The 19,092-nt window shown below is 37.0% G+C and overlaps 2 protein-coding genes across 5 annotated transcripts in view; one reads left to right on the plus strand and one right to left on the minus strand.

Annotated features, from left to right (window-relative positions):
• The window catches only part of THOC7 (THO complex 7), a 27,427-nt gene extending 16,888 nt beyond the window's left edge, over positions 1-10,539 (plus strand). For 3 of the 4 annotated variants that reach the window (XM_017527361.2, XM_017527360.2, XM_017527359.2), the window contains exons 2-8: positions 4,320-4,437; positions 5,542-5,669; positions 5,978-6,064; positions 7,679-7,736; positions 8,643-8,709; positions 8,823-8,892; positions 9,853-10,180. In XM_017527361.2, coding sequence (XP_017382850.1) covers positions 5,561-5,669; positions 5,978-6,064; positions 7,679-7,736; positions 8,643-8,709; positions 8,823-8,892; positions 9,853-9,920 — 459 coding nt within the window. In that variant the 5' untranslated portion in view covers positions 4,320-4,437; positions 5,542-5,560 and the 3' untranslated portion in view covers positions 9,921-10,180. Of the gene's footprint in view, positions 1-4,319; positions 4,438-5,541; positions 5,670-5,977; positions 6,065-7,678; positions 7,737-8,642; positions 8,710-8,822; positions 8,893-9,852 lie in introns of all 4 variants that reach the window. The other variant, XM_017527358.2, reaches the window with a different exon arrangement.
• Positions 10,540-11,711: 1,172 nt separating this feature from the next.
• Positions 11,712-19,092, minus strand: part of CUNH3orf49 (chromosome unknown C3orf49 homolog) — a 15,024-nt gene continuing 7,643 nt past the window's right edge. Inside the window, exons 3-5 of the mRNA XM_037738114.1 lie at positions 15,787-15,908; positions 12,355-12,468; positions 11,712-11,909 (exon numbers count right to left, since the gene is read on the minus strand). Coding sequence (XP_037594042.1) covers positions 11,712-11,909; positions 12,355-12,468; positions 15,787-15,908 — 434 coding nt within the window. The remainder of the gene's footprint in view (positions 11,910-12,354; positions 12,469-15,786; positions 15,909-19,092) is intronic.

Below are 19,092 nucleotides of genomic sequence, written 5' to 3' on the forward strand. Positions count from 1 at the left end.
GATTGAGTCTTGCTCTGTTGCCCAGGCTGGAGTGCAGTGGCTTGGTCTAGGCTTACTGCAACCTCCGCCTACCATACCGGGTTCAAGCAATTCTCCTGCCTCAGCCTGCCCAGTAGCTAGGATTATAGGCACACGCTACCACACCCAGCTAATTTTTATATTTTTGGTAGAGACGGGGTATTGCCATGTTGGCCAGGCTGGTCTTAAACTCCTGACCTCAGGTGATCCACCCACCTCAGCCTCCCAAAGTGCTGGGATTATAGGCATGAGCCACCATGCCCAAACAATTATTTCATTCCCTTTTATGTCTGAGTAGTATTCCATGGTTTATAGATACCACATTTTCTTCATTCACTCATTGATGTGTGGACACTTAGGTTGTGAATTCTCCAGCTTATATTTTCAGTTTTTTGAGGACTCTCCATCTTTTTCCCATAATAGCTGTACTAGTTTCCATTCCCATCAATAGTATATAAGAGTTCCGCTTTCTTCACATCCTCGCCAACACTTATTATTGTTTACCTTTTTGCTAGTAGCCTCTCTCAGTGGAGTGAGGCAATATCTCACTGTGGTTTTGATTTTCATTTCCCTGATGAGTAATGTTGAGAATTTTTTCATATACTTGTTGGCCATTTGTATATCTTCTTTTGAGAAGTGTCTGTTCAGGTCATTTTAATCACAGTTAAATATCGACATGAGTTTTGGAGGGGACATTCAAACCATAGCATCAAACTTTAATCTCTTAGATCTGTTGATATTTTTCCTCTCAGTCAGGGCACTCACTCCCCAGTTTGCCTCAGATGTTGTTTGCCTATTACATGAATGCATTTACATTTGGAATTCCACAGTTGTCAATATAGTTGGAGATCTAGGTATATAGGAAGAAAATGGTATTTTTTGGAGACTTGAGAGGAACACAGATAAGACTAGCAAAGGAACTGTTGAATAGCACCGGTGCCACCAGATTCACACACCAGATGCTTCCTTTTAATAAAGTTAAAATGTTTGTAGTAAGAAAATTCTATTAATATTTATTTTCTGCATTTTAATCTCGTCAAGGACTGTTTTTGTTGTTGTTGTTGTTTGTTTGTTTGTTTGTTTTTTGAGATAGAATCTTGCTCTGTTGCCCAGGCTGGAGTGCAATGGCACGATCCCCACACACTGCAACATCTGCCTCCTGGGTACAAACAATTCTCCTGTCTCAGCCTCCCAAGTAGCCGGGATTACAGGCATCAGCCACGATGCCCAACTAATTCTTTGTATTACGAGGTTTCGCCATGTTGGCCAGGCTGGTCTCGAACTCTTGACCTCGTGATCTGCCTGCCTTGGTTGTATTCCCAAAGTGCTGGGATTACAGGCATGAGCCCCTGCACCCGGCCAGGACTGTTTTATTTGTCTCAATCTCTTCAGATAATATTGTTGGTGGTTAAAAAACTGAAAGCATTAGTTTATATTTTTTAAATGAAAAATAATACACTTGATGAATATGTAGCTTGAGCAGTCTGCCAAAGCCATAACTCTGAGAACCAAACCCAATTCTAAAAATGTTTATTTGATGTTATCACAAAATATATTTTAAAACTGGAGCCATCTGCCTTCCAAAGTTTATCTCCACTGCACCTGCGCTCAGAAATACTTCTGCCTACACACAGGAACTATTGTTTAAAGATTTTGCTGTTACTTCAATATGCAGGCTCTCTAGGAATTATTCACACTTTAAAATTTATTTTTGAAAAATAATGAGGGTGGGCACAGTGGCTCATACCTATAATCCCAGAACTTTGGGAGTCCAAGGCAGGCAGATCATGAGGTCAGGAGACGGAGACCATCCTGGCCAACATGGTTACATTTTACTAAGATACAAAAAATTAGCGGGACCTGGTGGTGCACGCCTGTAGTCTCAGCTACTTGGGAAGCAGAGGCAGGGGAATCACTTGAATGCAGAAGGCGGAGAGACTGCAGTGAGCCGAGGTCACGTCACTGCACTCCAGCCTGGCGATAGAGTGAGACTCCATCTCAAAAAATAATAATAATACAATATTTTGTAAAATATTGAATGCATACTGTAAAAAAACAAGAGAAAACCCCAAGTTCTACTAAGACATGCAGGCAAATTATATCTTTTCCCACCTCTATCTGTAGTCTGTTTTACTGGAAATAACCACTATTCCAAGTTTCTTGAGGATCCATCCAAGGATAGTCTCTGAACACACACATGCACATGCACACCCAAAGCCTCCTTTTTTCGCACATATGGCAACATATTGTGTATGTTTCTCTACACCTGTTTTGTTTTCATTTTACCTAACATATCTAAGGAGAGTTTTCTGGTATCAGTATATATATCTGCACTATTTTTTTTGGCTCATACTATTATATTATGTGAATGTTTTATTATTTAACCAGTTTCTTATTGATGAATAGGCTTGCAATCTTTCTACTACAAATAGGACCACTAAGAACCCCTTTATTTCTGTCTTTGTGCATGGGTGCACTTATATAGGACAAATTTCTAGAATTGGAATTATGGGGTCGGAAAGATATGTGCGTTTTTAATTTTATTTGTTACTGTTCAGTGGCCCTACAAAGAATTACCAGTTTACATTTTACTAGTGTATAAAAGTGCAGTTTTCTGGCTGGGCACGGTGGCTCACGCTTGTAATCCCAGCACTTGGGGAGGCTGAGGTGGGCAGATCACAAGGTCGGGAGTTCAAGACCAGCGTGACCAATATGGTGAAACCCCATCTCTACTAAAAATACAAAAATTAGCTAGGCATGATGTCAGGCGCCTGTAGTCCCAGCTACTCAGGAGGCTGAGGCCAGAGAATTTCTTGAACCCAAGAGGTCGTAGTTGCAGTGAGCTGAGATCGTGCCACTGCACTCTACCCTGGGCGACAGAGTAAGACTGTTTAAAAAAAAAAAAAGTGCAGTTTTCTAACACCTTTGCCAACAGTTTTATCAGATATTTTGATTTTTGCTTATCTATTAGGTGAAAAATTATATTTTACTGTGGTTTTAATTTGTCTTGCTCTTGTTATGATCCAGGATCATTTTGTCTGGGTAAGAACACTAGCTCAGAACTGCCAGGCAGATAGATTGGGACCCCACTTGTTGGTCATCATTGTCATCTACACTGCTTTTTTTTTCTCTCTTATTCTTTTCCTTGGGGCAAAAGTCAGAAAGTATTGTTTAAAAAAAAATTCTCATGGGGAAAGAAACCTTACAGATAACTATATATATATATATATATATATATATATATATATAAAATATACATATGTATATAACATGTATGTATATAATATATATTATATATAATATGTATGTATATTGTACATTTTTATATTTGTATAAATATATATATTATATATGTATAAATTTATATATATAATATAAATATTTGTAAATTATAATAATGTAAATATATATTTATATATTCATAATATATGATATATATATTGTTTGTTTTGGAAACAGCCTCTTGCTTTGTTGCCTATAGGCGCTGGAGTGCAGTGGTGAGATCATGACTCACTGCAGCCTTGATCTCCCAGGCTCAAGTGATCCTCCTTCCCCAGCCTCCCAAGTAACTGGGCCTAATAGGCACATGCCACCACACCCAGCTAATTTTTATTTTTTGTAGAGTCAGAGTCTTACTGTGTTGCTCAGGCTGGTCTGGAACTCCTGGGCTCAAGCGATACTCCTACCTCAGCCTCCCAAGCTGTTGAGGTTATAGGCATGAGCCACCACACCCGGCCTTAAATTATATGTTTATTTAACAAATTCATTCCTTTTTCCCTGACCCATTCTTTTTTCCTAGTTTGCCGCTACATCTTTTAAATATTTCCTGTCTATTCCTTTTATCAGTGCCTCTCACTGGCCAAAGACATAAACATTTGGATTTCTGTCTGTCTGGGCAAATTATTTCACAAAAGGTTCTCTAAGAATTATTGGCTTATTTCCTTGATTGTATCTGAAAATTATTTCCACTCAACAACCCAGTAGACTGCCAACTCTGTAAGGATGTCTTTTCACTGCTATTATTTCAGCCCCTAGAACAGTACCTGACACACGGTAGTCATGCAATAGCTTTTTTTTTTCTTTTCTATATACATATTTTTATTATATGCAATATCATAAAACATGCATAAAATAAAATTTACCATTTTAGCTAGCCATTTTTAAGTATACAGTTCAGTGGCATTAAATACATTTACATTTCAATAATTTTCTTTTGAATAAACAATTGAACAGTGATATTGGTTATTTGTATTTGAAAGTTACCAAGAGCCAGATGGTAACATTGCCCTTCTTTCCTGCAGACGAAGTCATACGGAAGCGTCTCCTCATTGATGGAGATGGTGCTGGAGATGATCGGAGAATTAATCTGCTAGTGAAGAGTTTCATTAAATGGTGCAACTCTGGGTCCCAGGAAGAAGGGTATTTTATTTCACTATTGTTTCTATACCAATGTCCTAATGTGATTTTAGCCCATACATTAAGGTCCTGTGAATAGATCAAATTTTCACTCACCTTAAATGTCCAGTGGAATCAACTCTTAATTAAGAGTAGATTTTCTTGGCCTTTTCTTTTCTTCAGAGGCCTCCCATATGTTTAATAAAACATAGAGAAGGCAGATTGGTAAAGAGAAATGAAGATTAAATTCAGACCCATTAGGATATAAGTGTTTAATAAGTATACGTATGTATTAAGCTGGCACAAAAGTAATCATGGTTTTTGCCAATATCTTTAACTTTTGCACCGACCTGATACACACACACACACACACACACACACACACACATATAATCTTTTTTTTTTTTTTTGACACAGAGTCTCATTCTATTGCTCAGGCTGGAGTGCCATTGTGCAGTCTTGGCCCACTGCAACCTCTGCCTCCCAGGTTCAAGCAGTACAAGTGCCTCAGCCTACCGAGTTGCTGGAATTATAGGCATGCACCACCATGCCTGACTAATTTTTGTATTTTTAGTAGAGATGGGGTTTCACCATGTTGGCCAGGCTGATGTTGAACTCCTGGCTTCAAGTGGTCTGACCCCCTTGACGTCCCAAAATGCCAGAATTACAGGCACGAGCTATCATGCCCAACTGTATGTATGTATGTGTGTGTGCGTGTGTGTGTGTGTGTGTATATATATATATAGAGAGAGAGAGAGAGAGAGAGAGAGAGAGAGAGAGAACTTTGCTTTTCACATAAATAATTTTATAGAGTAAATTGTGGAGACAGAATTGTGAAGATAAAAAATTCATAATGTATTTTAAAATGCAAATAATTGTTTGAATAAAGCATATATTGATAAGAACAACAGTCTCATCTTTGCATGTGTAACTAGTTTATAAATTCAGGTGTGCTACATTTGATAAAAAGAAAACTTAAGGAACAGATATTCTGAATTATTTTAAATAGGCAAATGACTCTCTCAGAACTTGGTATAATTTAATTAGCTAATATTTGCCTGCATTATAATAGCTCAGTTTTGTCAATCTACAAACATCTTTATTTTGGTTTTCTCCCTTTCTCATTAGATATAGCCAGTACCAGCGTATGCTGAGCACACTGTCTCAATGTGAATTTTCAATGGGAAAAACTTTACTAGTATATGATATGAATCTCAGAGAAATGGAAAATTATGAAAAAATTTACAAGGAAATAGGTAAAGAATATTAATGTTTCTATCTGTAATTTTATTTTGTATGGTGTAAAGGAAATAATATCTGCTAACAATTTTCTTTGGTGGTAAAAGAATAATAATTATAGTATTAACGGAAAGAATACAGCAAATGTTAGCTACAAAAATGTGCATTCTAATATGATATGGTACTTTGGGTTACAGCTTTTTTTTTTTTTTTAATACCAGTGTCTATTTTATTAGCAATGGAATTTAATTTATAAATGCATTTTAAAATTAAACATGGATTGTTGATATTGTTACAACTATGTTTTAAAAACCTTCTTATATAGAATGTAGCATTGCTGGAGCACATGAAAAAATTGCTGAGTGCAAAAAGCAAATTCTTCAAGCAAAACGAATACGAAAAAATCGCCAAGGTAAGGGTTTCGAGGGATTTAATGTGCAAATACTTTATTACTGACTACTATTTTCATGCAGTTTTTAATGTTGTGAGGAAAAATCTTCAGCCTGAATCAACCTGGATTTTAAAAAAAAATATCCAAATTTAATTCCTTAAAACTATATTGTTCTTTAAAATGGAGAAAGAAATCTGTGTTGGAAAAAAATGTTTTTGCTGGATTACACTGATTATCCAAGTATTTCTTTTCTGTTTTTCTCCTTTTTTTTTTTTTTTTTTTCCCTGGGTTTTTTAAGTATTAAATTTTTACCATCTTGGACCTTTTTGCCTAAATAATGTTACAGTTAATCAGCAGAGGCAGTTTACATAAATACAGCAGATATATGATTTGGGGTTTTTTTGTTTGTTTGTTTAATAGAGCTACTTTCCAAAAAATGAAATGGAAAAGAATTTAAACTCTGTGAATTTTCATTAATTATGAAGCAAGCAAAAATTTATAGACTATCTAGAATATCTAATAAGAAACTTAAAGTTGAGTTTTGTTATAATCTCTTGTTTTTAAGTTAGAGTATGTTCTTATGCAGTTCCTAAATGCTATTTCCAGATAATTTTTAATGTTAGAGGCACTATTCCTATAATGTAAATTGAAGAAAAGCAAAAATAAAAATCATAATTTATAATCACAACTGTTACATTGATAGGAAAAACTAGAATAGAAAATGTTAGTGGTTATTTCAAAGTGGTGGGGTTTTATGGCTTAGGTTCTTTTCTCTGGTTTTGCTTTGTTTTATTTTACACAGGGCATGTATTATTTTGTAATTCAAAAAATTCGTATGCAAAAAAATACTTTTATTGAATTAATATGATCAGTTCTAAAACAATGAATTTTACTTTTTAATTAGCTAATTAAGATGAAGCTTAATTTCCTCTTTTTAAAAGTTTATTTTTTCAGTCTAAAATGTGTGTGGTGAAGTTTTAGTGCCCTATTTACAGTAAGATATACCAACTTAGTATCAGTTCTAAAGTCATTTAAAAATATTTTGCAGTGTTTTTTTTGGTTAATGAGGCTTTTAAGTAAATCGTGTCATTCATCACTTCAGAAGAAAGGTTAATAGGAGTTAGATGACTTATCTTGGAGGTCTCAGTGGAGCAGAAAGTAGAACTTGAATTTTAAGTTATTTGTAACTTTCTGAAATCTTAACTTTTAGAATGAGGGAGACGTGTAATTTGCTTTTGACTAATGTCTCAAATTAATGGATGGATATGTTCACTGATTTTCTTTTTTTTTTTTTTGGACAACTAGTGAGTAAGATCCTTCTCAGAATCAGTCTATTTGATAATTAGTAATAACTTAAGTTCACTTATTCTTATGCTGACCTCTTATGTTCTGTCCAGAACATAACATATAAATGGAAAAAAAGTGCTAAAGTTTAGGGAGCTAAAATCCCTATTTAGAATACTTTTGATGTTATGTATCATTATTGTTATAATTCAGTCAACTAAAACTGGCAATACTCATCTTTCAATGATTTCGTTTCTTGATGTACTAGGGAAGTGATTAGGAGAGGCTTGTGATATTACACATTTTGTTTTGATAAGCCCTTAGTTTGATAAACATTTTTATGTCTTTCAGAATACGATGCTTTGGCAAAAGTGATCCAGCATCATCCAGACAGACATGAGACATTAAAGTAAGTGTAGAGCTTTACTTTGAAAGGAACTAAGCTTTATACATATATGCTCATATACTACCCTAGGCATTTCATTTTTGCAGAAATAAATATGTTTCAAAAGGAGGGGTCAGATCTTTGATATTATATTTTCCAATACTTCTCTGTTAGATTTATTTTCCTCTGACCTTACCACCTATATGTCTAAAATAAATGCATGTAATGTGGACAAATAGAGTGGACAAATAGAATGTAGTCTTCATATGTTAAAATATTAAATTTCAGTTAAAAAGAATAAACTAGTTATGTACTGTTAAAACACACTCCTCAAAACATAATCAGTGAAAAAACACATAATAAATGTTAAATTATTATTAAATTCCTGAAACACATATAGAATAATAACAATTTACAAAAGTTAGAACCCCCTTTCAAATATTATATTCCAATAGTGTATATTATTCAGTGATACAAGGCTATGTATAAAAAAGGATTAGAATGATATAGTGGTTGCCTGAGTGGGGGTAGAGGAGATAAAAAGGCCCAGGATAGAGGACTAGGGGTAAGGTTCAAAGAGTATTTCCAGTTAATTGGCAATGTTTTATTTCTTTTACAAAAAAAAAAGACCCTTGAAGTTAAGCTCTACAATATGTATCATCTCTTGGGTCTTGTTATTCTATTATCTGTATTTTTCTGTACTTTAAAAATTTATCCAAAAATATAATTTTAATTAAAGTAAGTCCATATTTAAAAGTTAAGAAGAAATCATCATTTTTAAAAGTCTCACCATAATGAAGTGTTATAACTCCTTAAAAGTTTTTTTTAATTTTATTTTAAAAATTCTATCTAGTAACTAAGAAGTTAGTTATTATTTGTAAATTCTTTTCCCCCGCTCAGCAAAATGTAACACTGTTTTATTATTTCCAGGGAACTAGAAGCTCTAGGAAAAGAATTAGAGCATCTTTCACATATTAAAGAAAGTGTCGAAGATAAGGTATTTGCATAGATATTTAGCCTTTGTGATTTATCTATCTATATATAGATCATCATATATATCTCTATATATATAGATAATCATTTGTATAAATTTTTCTCTTGTTAACACAGCTGGAATTGAGACGGAAACAGTTTCACGTTCTTCTTAGTACCATCCATGAACTTCAGCAAACATTGGAAAGTAAGTAGAAATAGTCTCAAAATAAATGTTTATGAAGATTTTTTAAATGAGTCAGGGATGTACCTTTTGAAACATATATCTTGGAGAGAGAATATACCTTCAATTTCTGAACAGTATAGCTGGATGACATTAGAAGATATTCATGTTTTCAACTTTATTGAATATGTGTAGAAAAGTCTTAATTTGTACTAATATAGGATTTAAAGATATATCTAGTGCTTTAAATTAAGAAGAATTGAAGGATGATAGATTTGGAGTTTTTCTTGGTTCACTGTAGTAGATTACTATAATGTAACAACTCAGGATCCAGGTAGGCAATAATAAGGAATCAGCACCTAAGAACATTTGCATACCCACCGAGTGCTGGGTGCTTTGGGGAAATGGAGACTTGCTCTTTATATTCACTGTAGACAGCTGGAAATTCTATGTTACCTGATCTTCTGATTGTTTTCAAGAACAGCCTAAGACCCTCTTTTTTTTTTTTTTTTTTTTTTTTTAAAGACAATCGTGCTCTGTCATCCAGGCTGGAGTGCAGTGCTGCAATCTTGGCTCACTGCAATCCCAACCTCACAGGTTCAAGTGATTCTCGTGCCTTAGCCTCCCGAGTAGCTGTAATTATAGGCACATTCCATCATGCCCAGCTAATTTTTGTATTTTTAGTAGAGACGGGGTTTTACCTTGTTGACCAAGCTGGTCTCAACCTCCTGACTTCAGGTCATCTACCTGCCTTGACCTCCCAAAGTGCTGGGATTACAGGCTTGAGCCACCACACCCTGCCTAGATTTTTTTTTTTTTTTAAGTAAAACCTATCACATAAATTTTACAGTTTGATTAAATTAGTGGCCATCTTTGCTTTAATTGTATTGGTTAATAAAGGATAAACATGTTTTCATGTGTTCATTAAATATAAAATATTTAGACAAACTTGACTAAGGTTTTATATTTCCTTCTCAATTACAGATGATGAAAAACTCTCAGAGGTAGAAGAAGCTCAGGACGAAAGCATGGAAACAGACCCTAAGCCATAGATAGGCTAATTGCCCACCATTCCCAGGAATATTGAAATAGCTGCATGAACATAATGTGTTTAAAATGGGTTGTGCTCTTGAGATATTTAAAATTTTGGCAGTACAATACTCTGTTTTTAAATATGAATGTACATTTCATTCATATTTCCTCACACAAAGGAAAATGACTTTAGTATAGATTTTTTTATTAAAAGGCATTTTTTATTCTTAAAAGGTAGGAAGCAACATCTAAATATGCTTAATAAAATGCTTTTAAGCTGGATATGTTTGTGCTCATTAATATTCTAGGTAGTTTTTAACTGACAACATTGATTGGCTTACAAAATAAGTTGAAGATTGTTAGAAGTTGGCATTTCTAGGATGTACATGAGAAAATGGGCCAGTTTCTAGAAATAATTACACTACTGAAAACAGAGTCTATGAAATGCTTTAGGAGGGCCACGAACCTTTGAAATTACATGCAAAATGTTTGTGGTATACGCTTATTATGGGGAAAGGTTTCATGCTGTTAAAAGTTACTGGCATGAGAGGTAATTATAAGATGCAAAGTAAAATAATATGCCTTACTTTCTATATCTCTCTTCTTAATATGTGAATAATATGATTCTTGTTTTGTTGATCTGTTTTCTCTATTGTTTTGTTCTTTAGTAATCACTTTCAATAGAAAAGAATATATTGATAAAATGAAGAGTTGTTTGAAGTAAATAGTTTGTTAAGATTGTCTTGCATAGGCCGGCCGTGGTGGCTTACACCTGTAATCCCAGCACTTTGGGAGGCTGAGATGGGGTTGGTCACCTGAGGTCAGGAGTTCAAGACCAGCCTGACCAACATGGAGAAACCCCGTCTCTACTAAAAAGAAAAATATAAAATTAGCCAGATATGGTGGTGCATGCCTGTAATCCCAGCTACTGAGGAGTCTGAGGCAGGAGAATTGCTTGAACCCAGGAGGTGGAGGTTGTGGTGATCCAAGATCACGCCATTGCACTCTAGCCTGGGCAACAAGAGCAAAACTCCATCTCAAACAAACAAACAAAAAAAATGATTATCTTACATAAAGAATTTATAATTTTTTAAAAATTAAGCTAAGGCTGAATCACTTGTAATTTTCTTAAGTATTGAATTACATGTGTAATACTTGCTCAGCCCCATCCTTATCCATTTATTTTAGTTAGGAACATGACAATTTGCATGAATCATACCTTAATGATGTTACATTTTTGTAATTTTAATAAGAACTTTTGTCTTTAAAAATGAAAGTTTAAAATTAGCTTAGTTGTAGTCATATTAAAAGTGTCATAATACCTATAAATGCTTCCTCTAATTTCATCTGGCAAGTCATGGGAAAAATTTCTTTGTAGAATTGCTATGCTATGACAAATGTTTCTGTTTTCCATTATTAGTAAGAATTATGAAACAAAAATTTGCCTATATTGACCCAGAATTAAAAATACATTTTTCTTTTTTTTCTTCTCAGAGACAGGGTCTTGCTCTGTCATCCAGGCTGGAGTGCAATGGCACGATCTCTGTTCACTGCAACCTCCGCCTCCCAGGTTCAAGCAATTTTCCTGCTTCAGCCTCCCGAGTAGCTGGGATTATAGTCACCTGCCACCACATGTGAGTAATTTTTGTTTTTTTTAGTGGAGATGGGGTTTTACCATGTTGGCCAGGCTGGACTTGAACTCATGACCTCAAGTGATTCCCCCGCCTCAGCCTCCCAAAGTGCTGAGATTACAGGTGTAAGCTACCACGACCGGCTTAGGGAAGATAACTTGTTAAGAGTCAGGGACAAAGTCAGAAGCAGCAGCAGGTACATGGGAAACACACATTTTTTAATTTATACTTCCTCATAGTTCTCTTGGATATCCTCTGGAACTGCTTAGAAGACTGAAGAATTTCATCCCCTAGAAACTCACACTGTTGAAGCTCAGCATGTCTTTGGGCCAGTAGCTTCATGGATTTATCAGTCACTGTTTCTATGAGGTCATCCACCTATGACAAATACGAAGAAATGAAGCCATGTGTTGGAAAGCCTTGTCAAAATCAAAGAGATAGTTGCTTTTCCTGAGAGATGAGTTCAAGAATTAGTGGACATTTTGCAAGTCTTAAAATGTTATTCTAATTCAAGTCATAGCAAATGGAGCTTGAAAACATACATTAACCACCCAGTGATAAAGACAACCTCAGTTCTTCTGAAAAGAAACCTATGCCTTCATTTTAATTGAATTCATTTAATATTTATCAGGTACATGGCATCATTCTAGGTGTCCTCGGCAATCCTTTAGCCACTTTAAGAATACCCTCCGCCTGCTAACATTATTTCTTAATGCTAATCATTAATTTCATCCCACACCCATGCTGTCTACCAGGGCTGTGTATTCGGTTAAGCCTGGCTCTGATGCTTCTGAGACAAAAGTTAAAAGCCTTTGTCCACTACCTGCATTTGAAGCTTTCCTACTGTCAAATCTGATTTTCGGAGGATGTTTTCCATGCGATGCTTCTTTTTTTTAAGTGCTGGAAAATGTGGTCTCTTTTTTGGTGAATACGGCCCCTATGGTAAAAATGCAAAACACATCAGATTAGGAACTACCAACATTATTTCTGTGATGGTGCTTAAACAAGAATCCTCACCCTTGGGACATTCTCTTATAAACTGAACATTTGCTACATAACAACTTTGGGTCGGAGACTGTATTCATATTATTCTCCACGCCCCATGTATCTTCTTTGTGTCCAGAGCTCTCTTTGAAGAGATCTATAGGGTCCAGAGAAATGAGATTGTCTGGCTCTGAAAGAATATACAGCATCAGGAAAAAAGCAGGTCATTTGTAAGGGAAAGAAGAAATTGACTCTGCAGCTACTGAGCACAGTGAGAGTGTGGGGCTGTTGTGGACCAGTGCCCCAGAAAGCTCATTATCAGTGGATCTAGTTGTTAATTCAGTCTCGTTTCTGCAGGTTTCCTTATTTTCACGGCAGTCATGTCTTCAAACATAAAAAGAAAGCTCTGGGTTCTTTTTACCCATGCCTGATACTTTTCCCATTGTCCCTGGCTTACTGGTTACAAGTACCTGTCCTAATAGTGTTGCAAATGGAAATCATTCCCAGGTCATGGCTCCAAGCTAATATGCCTTTCTTAGTCTTATTTAGGTCACTCTTCCTTCCCCTTGTGCTTAATGATGAGCTTTAGGACTACTGTGAGACCTACACAATGCAGGATATGGAACCACATCTGGGTCCTACCCTTTGCCTTTACAAATGGAGTCTGCTGAACCACTGCTGCCCTGCCAGCTTGACCCAGCTCAAATGTCCCTTGCAGAACCTTCCCTGATCTAGCATACTTGGCAGTTATTACCTTATTTCTCTGTTTGTTGAATACAACTACTATAAAGTCTAGTTCCTAGGCAAGTTTTGTAAAGCAGGACTAGTTGGGGCTGGTGTGGACTGAAGAGAACACACCTCCTGCAGTAAGTTGGTGCAGCTCCTGCTTGTTCCCTTGAGAAACTGGCCTAGTATTTTCAAATCTTTTTATTTTTCAAAAGAAAGTTGAAAACCCAGAATTTTATTTGAAATATCCTAATTTTTAAATGTGGACTATTAATTCAAAAAAATATATATACATATATATATATATATATATATATATATATATGTATATATATTTATATATATATTGAGATGGGGTCTCACTGCTGCCCTGACTGGAGTGCCATGGTGTGATCATGGCTCACTAAACCCTTGACCTCCCTGGGCTCAGGTGATCCTCCCACCTCAGCCTCCTGAGGAGGTGGAACTAAAGGCATGCACCACCATGTCCAGCTAATTTTTATATTTTTTTGTAGAGATGGAGTTTTGCCATGTTGCCCAGGCTGGTCTCAACCTCCTGAGCTCAAGTGAGCCTCCTGCCTCAGCCTCCCAAAGTACCAGGATTACAGACATGAGTCATTCCATCCAGCCAATTCAAATATATTTTTGAGAACATTCTGAGTGCTAAACAAAACACTTTTATAGCTAGTTGACAACCTGTGATCTAACATTATTTGATTGACAGAAATTTTTAATCATAGCCAAATTACACCATCTTTAACCTTATGGTTAGTGCTATTTGTGTCCTAAGAAGTCTTTAGTCTGAAGTCATGAAAATATTCTTACTGTTCTTCAGAAGTTTTAAGATTTTTGCCTTTTCTACTTAAATCTATACCAGAACAGAAATTAATTTTTGTATATGGTGTGAGATAGGGATCAATTTTCATTTTTTGTCTATATGAATGCCCACTTGTTCCAGCAACATTTGTTCAAAAGATTAGCTTTATCCCACTGCTGTGCAGTGCCATGGTTGAATGCCTGTCTCCCCTATTTAACTGTAAGTTCCACAGAAGCAAGACCATGTCCATTGGATCTCCCTGTAGCCCCCAAACATACAAACTGCCCAAGACATAATAGGGGCACAATAAATATGAACCCAGCACACAGAAGGCAAAAAAATCAATACTAATATCAGTGCACTCTGACATTGGTGTTACAGAGCAGCACTGTTCAGTGGAACTTTCTGTGAGGATGGAAATGTTCTCTATCTGTACTATATAGGACAGCCACTAACTAGGTGTGATTATTGGCCATTTGAGATGTAGCTAGTGCAACTGGGGAACTGTACTTTTAATTAACATAAGTAGTCACATTCAGTTATTGACTAGCATATTGGACAGTACAGTTAGTCTATAGCATACCAATTACAACTAAGGACTCTAGAGCCAGGTCTTTCTGGGTTTGAAACTTGGCTCCGTCACTTACATGGACAAATTAAACTCTCAGTACCATCCCTAAAATAAGGTAATATTGCTACCTATGTTATAGGGCTGAAGGATTATCCAAGTTGTTATTTTTAAAGCACTTAGACTAGAGTTTGGAACATAACTATAAGTCTTATTATATTTAAAACAATAATAATAGTTCATGGTTCTATTTCTGAAAAATAATCTGAGCAATTTAGGCTCAAACATGCATACCTGGCTGGTCACGGTGGCTCATGTCTGTAATCCCAGCAGTTTGGGAGACCAAAGCAGGTGGATCACTTGAGGCCAGGAGTTTGAGACCAGCCTGGGCAACATGACAAAACCCTGTCTCTACTAAAAATACAAAAATTAGCCAGGCATGGTGGCTGACACCTGTATGTACTTCCAGCTACATGGGAGGCTGAGGTGGGAGAATCACTTGAACCCAGGAGACAGAGGAGGTTGCAATGAGCCAAAATCATGCCACTGCACTCCAGCCTGGGTGACAGAGTGAGACTCTGTCTCAAAACAAACGAACAAACAAAAACCATTCATACCTATGAAAAAGTAAAAGCTTTGGTTTGGAGAGTCCTAGATTATCTATGAGCACTTTCTGTGTTGTACATGTGGCTATTTACATTTTAATTTCAATGAAAATTAAGATTAAAAATTCAGTTCCTCAGTTGAACTGACCACATTTCAAAGTCTCAAAGCCAAATGTGGCTAATGGCTACTATATTGGACAATGTATACTTGCATCTTCACAGAAAGTTCCACTGGACAGTGCTGGTCTAATGAGTTCCACTCTACACAGTATGCACAGATAGGCCAGACTGCTAATATACTAACATTTGAAGAGTGAGAAAGTGAGTATAAAACTCCACTGTTGCCCATATGTAGTAGAAGGTGAACAGTTTGAGCTTAGAAGTAAAGGAATCTGACCCAGAGAGTACCCTGAATTCTTGGAGAGGAAACACAAACAGCAGATTTAAAGGGCCGATTATGGAGAAGTCATGGTAGGAGAGAACTTGGTTTTTGCAAAATCTCTAAACATTGAGTTATGTGTAAGTCTTTAGAGGCCAATTTGTTTAGCGTTTTACCTTTTGCAGTCCTGACGGAAGAGATGTCACAGATAACCGCTTGGTGGTTCTCCTGGCTCGTAGGAGTGTATTTCCCCGGGTTATCTCCTCTGTCTCTGCCTCTACATCAAGCTGTATAGTCGCTTAGAGAAAGGGGGAAAAAGGAGTCTGTGAGGATCACAATGAGGAACATGTTCTTCCTATTAAAAAGTATAGTATTCTTTGAAGACAGCGTCACATGCTGCTTCAGTGTCTTTTTTTTTTTTTTTTTTTTTTTTGAGCTAAACAATGGATTTGCTCTTCCCAATCTTATACTTTCTCCTGCACCCATTTGCCTTTTGCTATGGTCACGACTTCAAGGACGCCAACCCAGTCTTGACAAGGTAGCCACCTCTCTCTCTCTTCAAGACTTAAGTTTTTTTCCTGAACCACCGTGGAATTAGAAAATTAACCTTCTTAACATACAAGGCTCTCCCTTGAGTATTCGTTGTGGATTGAAGCAAATGTTCTATCCTCCAGAAATGTGGCTCAAAGCTCAGTTATTTATATACCACGTGATTGGTCTTTCCCATATCCAAGCGCCAGGTGAACTTCGGATTCCTTTACATTTTAAAACATCAATTCAGTGCTTAATAAATGCATTTATAAAGGAAGCTTTAAAACACTGCCAAAAATTTAAGACTAGTATCATAAATAGGCATTACAATTACTATGCTAAAAACAAAGCTATGTAATTTTTTTCAGAAGGCACTAAACCTGAGGTTACTCTCTTTTCCTTAAAAAAAAAAAAAAAAAAAAAGGGGGGCGGTCACTAGGCCAGGCACAGTGGCGCATGCCTATAATCCCAGCACTTTGGGAGGCGGAGGCGGGCGGATCACAAGGTCACGAGATCGAGACCATCCTGGCCAAAATGGGGAAACCCTGTCTCTACTAAAAATACAGAAATTAGCTGGGCATGGTGGTGTGCGCCTGTAGTCCCAGCTACTTGGGAGGCTGAGGCAGGAGAATTGCTTGAACCCAGGAGGCAAAGGTTGCAGTGAGCTGAGATCGTGTCACTGCACTCCAGCCTGGTGACAGAGGGAGACTCCATCAAAAAAAAAAAAAAAAGCCACTAAATGAGACATTTCCCTCGGTGTATTCAAAAGGATGACACCATTGAGGAAGGGGTATTTGCAATTTGCTATGTGTTAGGATCACAATGAGAAACACTGTTCCTTCATGCTCTGTGCCCGCCTAAAATCATCTTGTTGCCTCAAGTCCATTGATAAGGACTTCTCTGGGAGCCTCAGACCTCAATGAATACATGAGCCAACTGGACACCTCCACTTGGCTATTCGGCAGGGACCTCAAGTCAGCAAGTCTAGCCAGAACTCATGACTTCCTTTTCAATCCAGGTCCATTGCTCCTAATCTCAATGAATGATGCCTCCACCTTCAAAGCAAGTGCTCAATCCAGAAATTCTTCCCTCTCCCCTGCCCTTCACTGTCCAACTCTTCCCCAAATCTTGTAACTTCTACCTGTGCTTATTTCTCCCTTTATCTCCCCTTTCCCACTGCTATGAAATCATCCTAGCTAATGTCATTCCTTGCCTGAAAGAATGTAAGTGTTCTTATTGTTCTTCCTGCATTTGTGCTTACCCTCATCTGATCCAGTCTACACTATACATCGAAAGCTATCTTTTAAGAATGCAAATCAGATTATGTAAATCCCTAGCTTGAAAGTATCCAATGGTTTCTTATCACCCTTAGAAGAAAGTTAAAAATTCTCAACATGTCCTATGACAGACACCCTTACTACCCCATTCAACCAGCCTCTCCTTAGCTCTCTGTGTTCCAACCTCCCTGGATTTCTTTCATTTCCTAATTGTGCCTGGTGATCTCTTGATATTGTGACTTGAACATGCTCTCCCTTATTCCTGGTAACTGTTCTCCCCTCTCCGCTTTGTGTAAGCCATCCTTGTGTCTTAGCCATCCTTCAGATCTCAATTTAGTTGCCCCTTCTTTGGGGAAGCCTTTCCTGAGACCCCGCCCCTAAAGTTAAGAGCACCCATGATTTCTTTCAATAGCATCCCATGCGTCTGCTTTTGGAACAAATGTGATTTTCTGAACGTTTGAAAGCCCCTCAATGCTGTAACTCCATGAGGGAGGGGCCAAGTCTGTCCTATGTGCTACTCTATCCCAAATACTGTGGCTGTCATATAATAAGTACTGAGCAGATATTTGTTAAATAGATAAAAACATGTTTTGAAGGTCAGCAGGGAAAAGCAACTGGTTTGGTGCCACAACGAAGGGTAATAATATTTGAGCTACATCCTAAAGGATGAGCCTGATTCCTGGAAAAATCTTAGTTCATATTTGTTATTCCATCTAAGATAAAAATAAACCAGTGCACAGATTGAGAGTAGAAATTTGATCCTCTGTTTTCTGCTGGATTCTTCAATTCCAGCCCCAGAAATATAGAATCATATCCTCTTTGTTATTTTCAACATAAATACACAGGTCAATCCATACCAGGTAATAGCTAGATGCTTGGATACTGGTATTAGTGACTGCTTTTTGTAGAACAGAGAGTTTGTTTGAAATTAGTCAGCTGGAAACCATCAGGCTTTTTTTTTTTTTCCTGGAAAAAGCACACAACAGGTTTGTTGCCTGATCATGGTGTGTAAAATGTGAGGTTGTATATATATTTACATGTACTATAAGGGCCATATGTTTCCTGATTCTGTGCTGTGAAGGACATTAAAAAGCTACAAACGACATATAGGGCAGTGAAATTATTCTGTATGATGCCATAAGGGTGGATACATGTAATAACGGGATATGACATAAAAGTATGTATTTGTCAAATCCCACAGAACTACACAATATAAAGGGGGAACCCTAATGTAAGCTTTCATTAATAATAATAATATATCGGCTAGGTGTGGTGGCTCACACCTATAATCCCAGCACTTTGGGATGCTGAGGCAGGCGAATCATGAAGTCAGGAGTTTCAGATCAGCCTGGCCAATATGGTGAAACCCCATTTCTATTAAAAATACAAAAACTAGCTGGGCGTGGTGGCGTACACCTATAATCCCAGCTACTCGGAAGGCCAAAGCAGAAGAATCGCTTAAACTCAGGAGGCAGAGGTTGCAGTGAGCCAAGATCACGCCACTGCACTCCAGCCTGGGTGACAGAGTGAGACTCTGTCTCAAAAATAAATACATGGCCGGGCGCGGTGGCTCAAGCCTGTAATCCCAGCACTTTGGGAGGCCGAGGCGGGTGGATCACGAGGTCAAGAGATCGAGACCATCCTGGTCAACATGGTGAAACCCCGTCTCTACTA

Source organism: Cebus imitator, unplaced genomic scaffold (genome assembly GCF_001604975.1).
Source record: "Cebus imitator isolate Cc_AM_T3 unplaced genomic scaffold, Cebus_imitator-1.0 Scaffold48, whole genome shotgun sequence".
NCBI lineage: Eukaryota > Metazoa > Chordata > Mammalia > Primates > Cebidae > Cebus > Cebus imitator.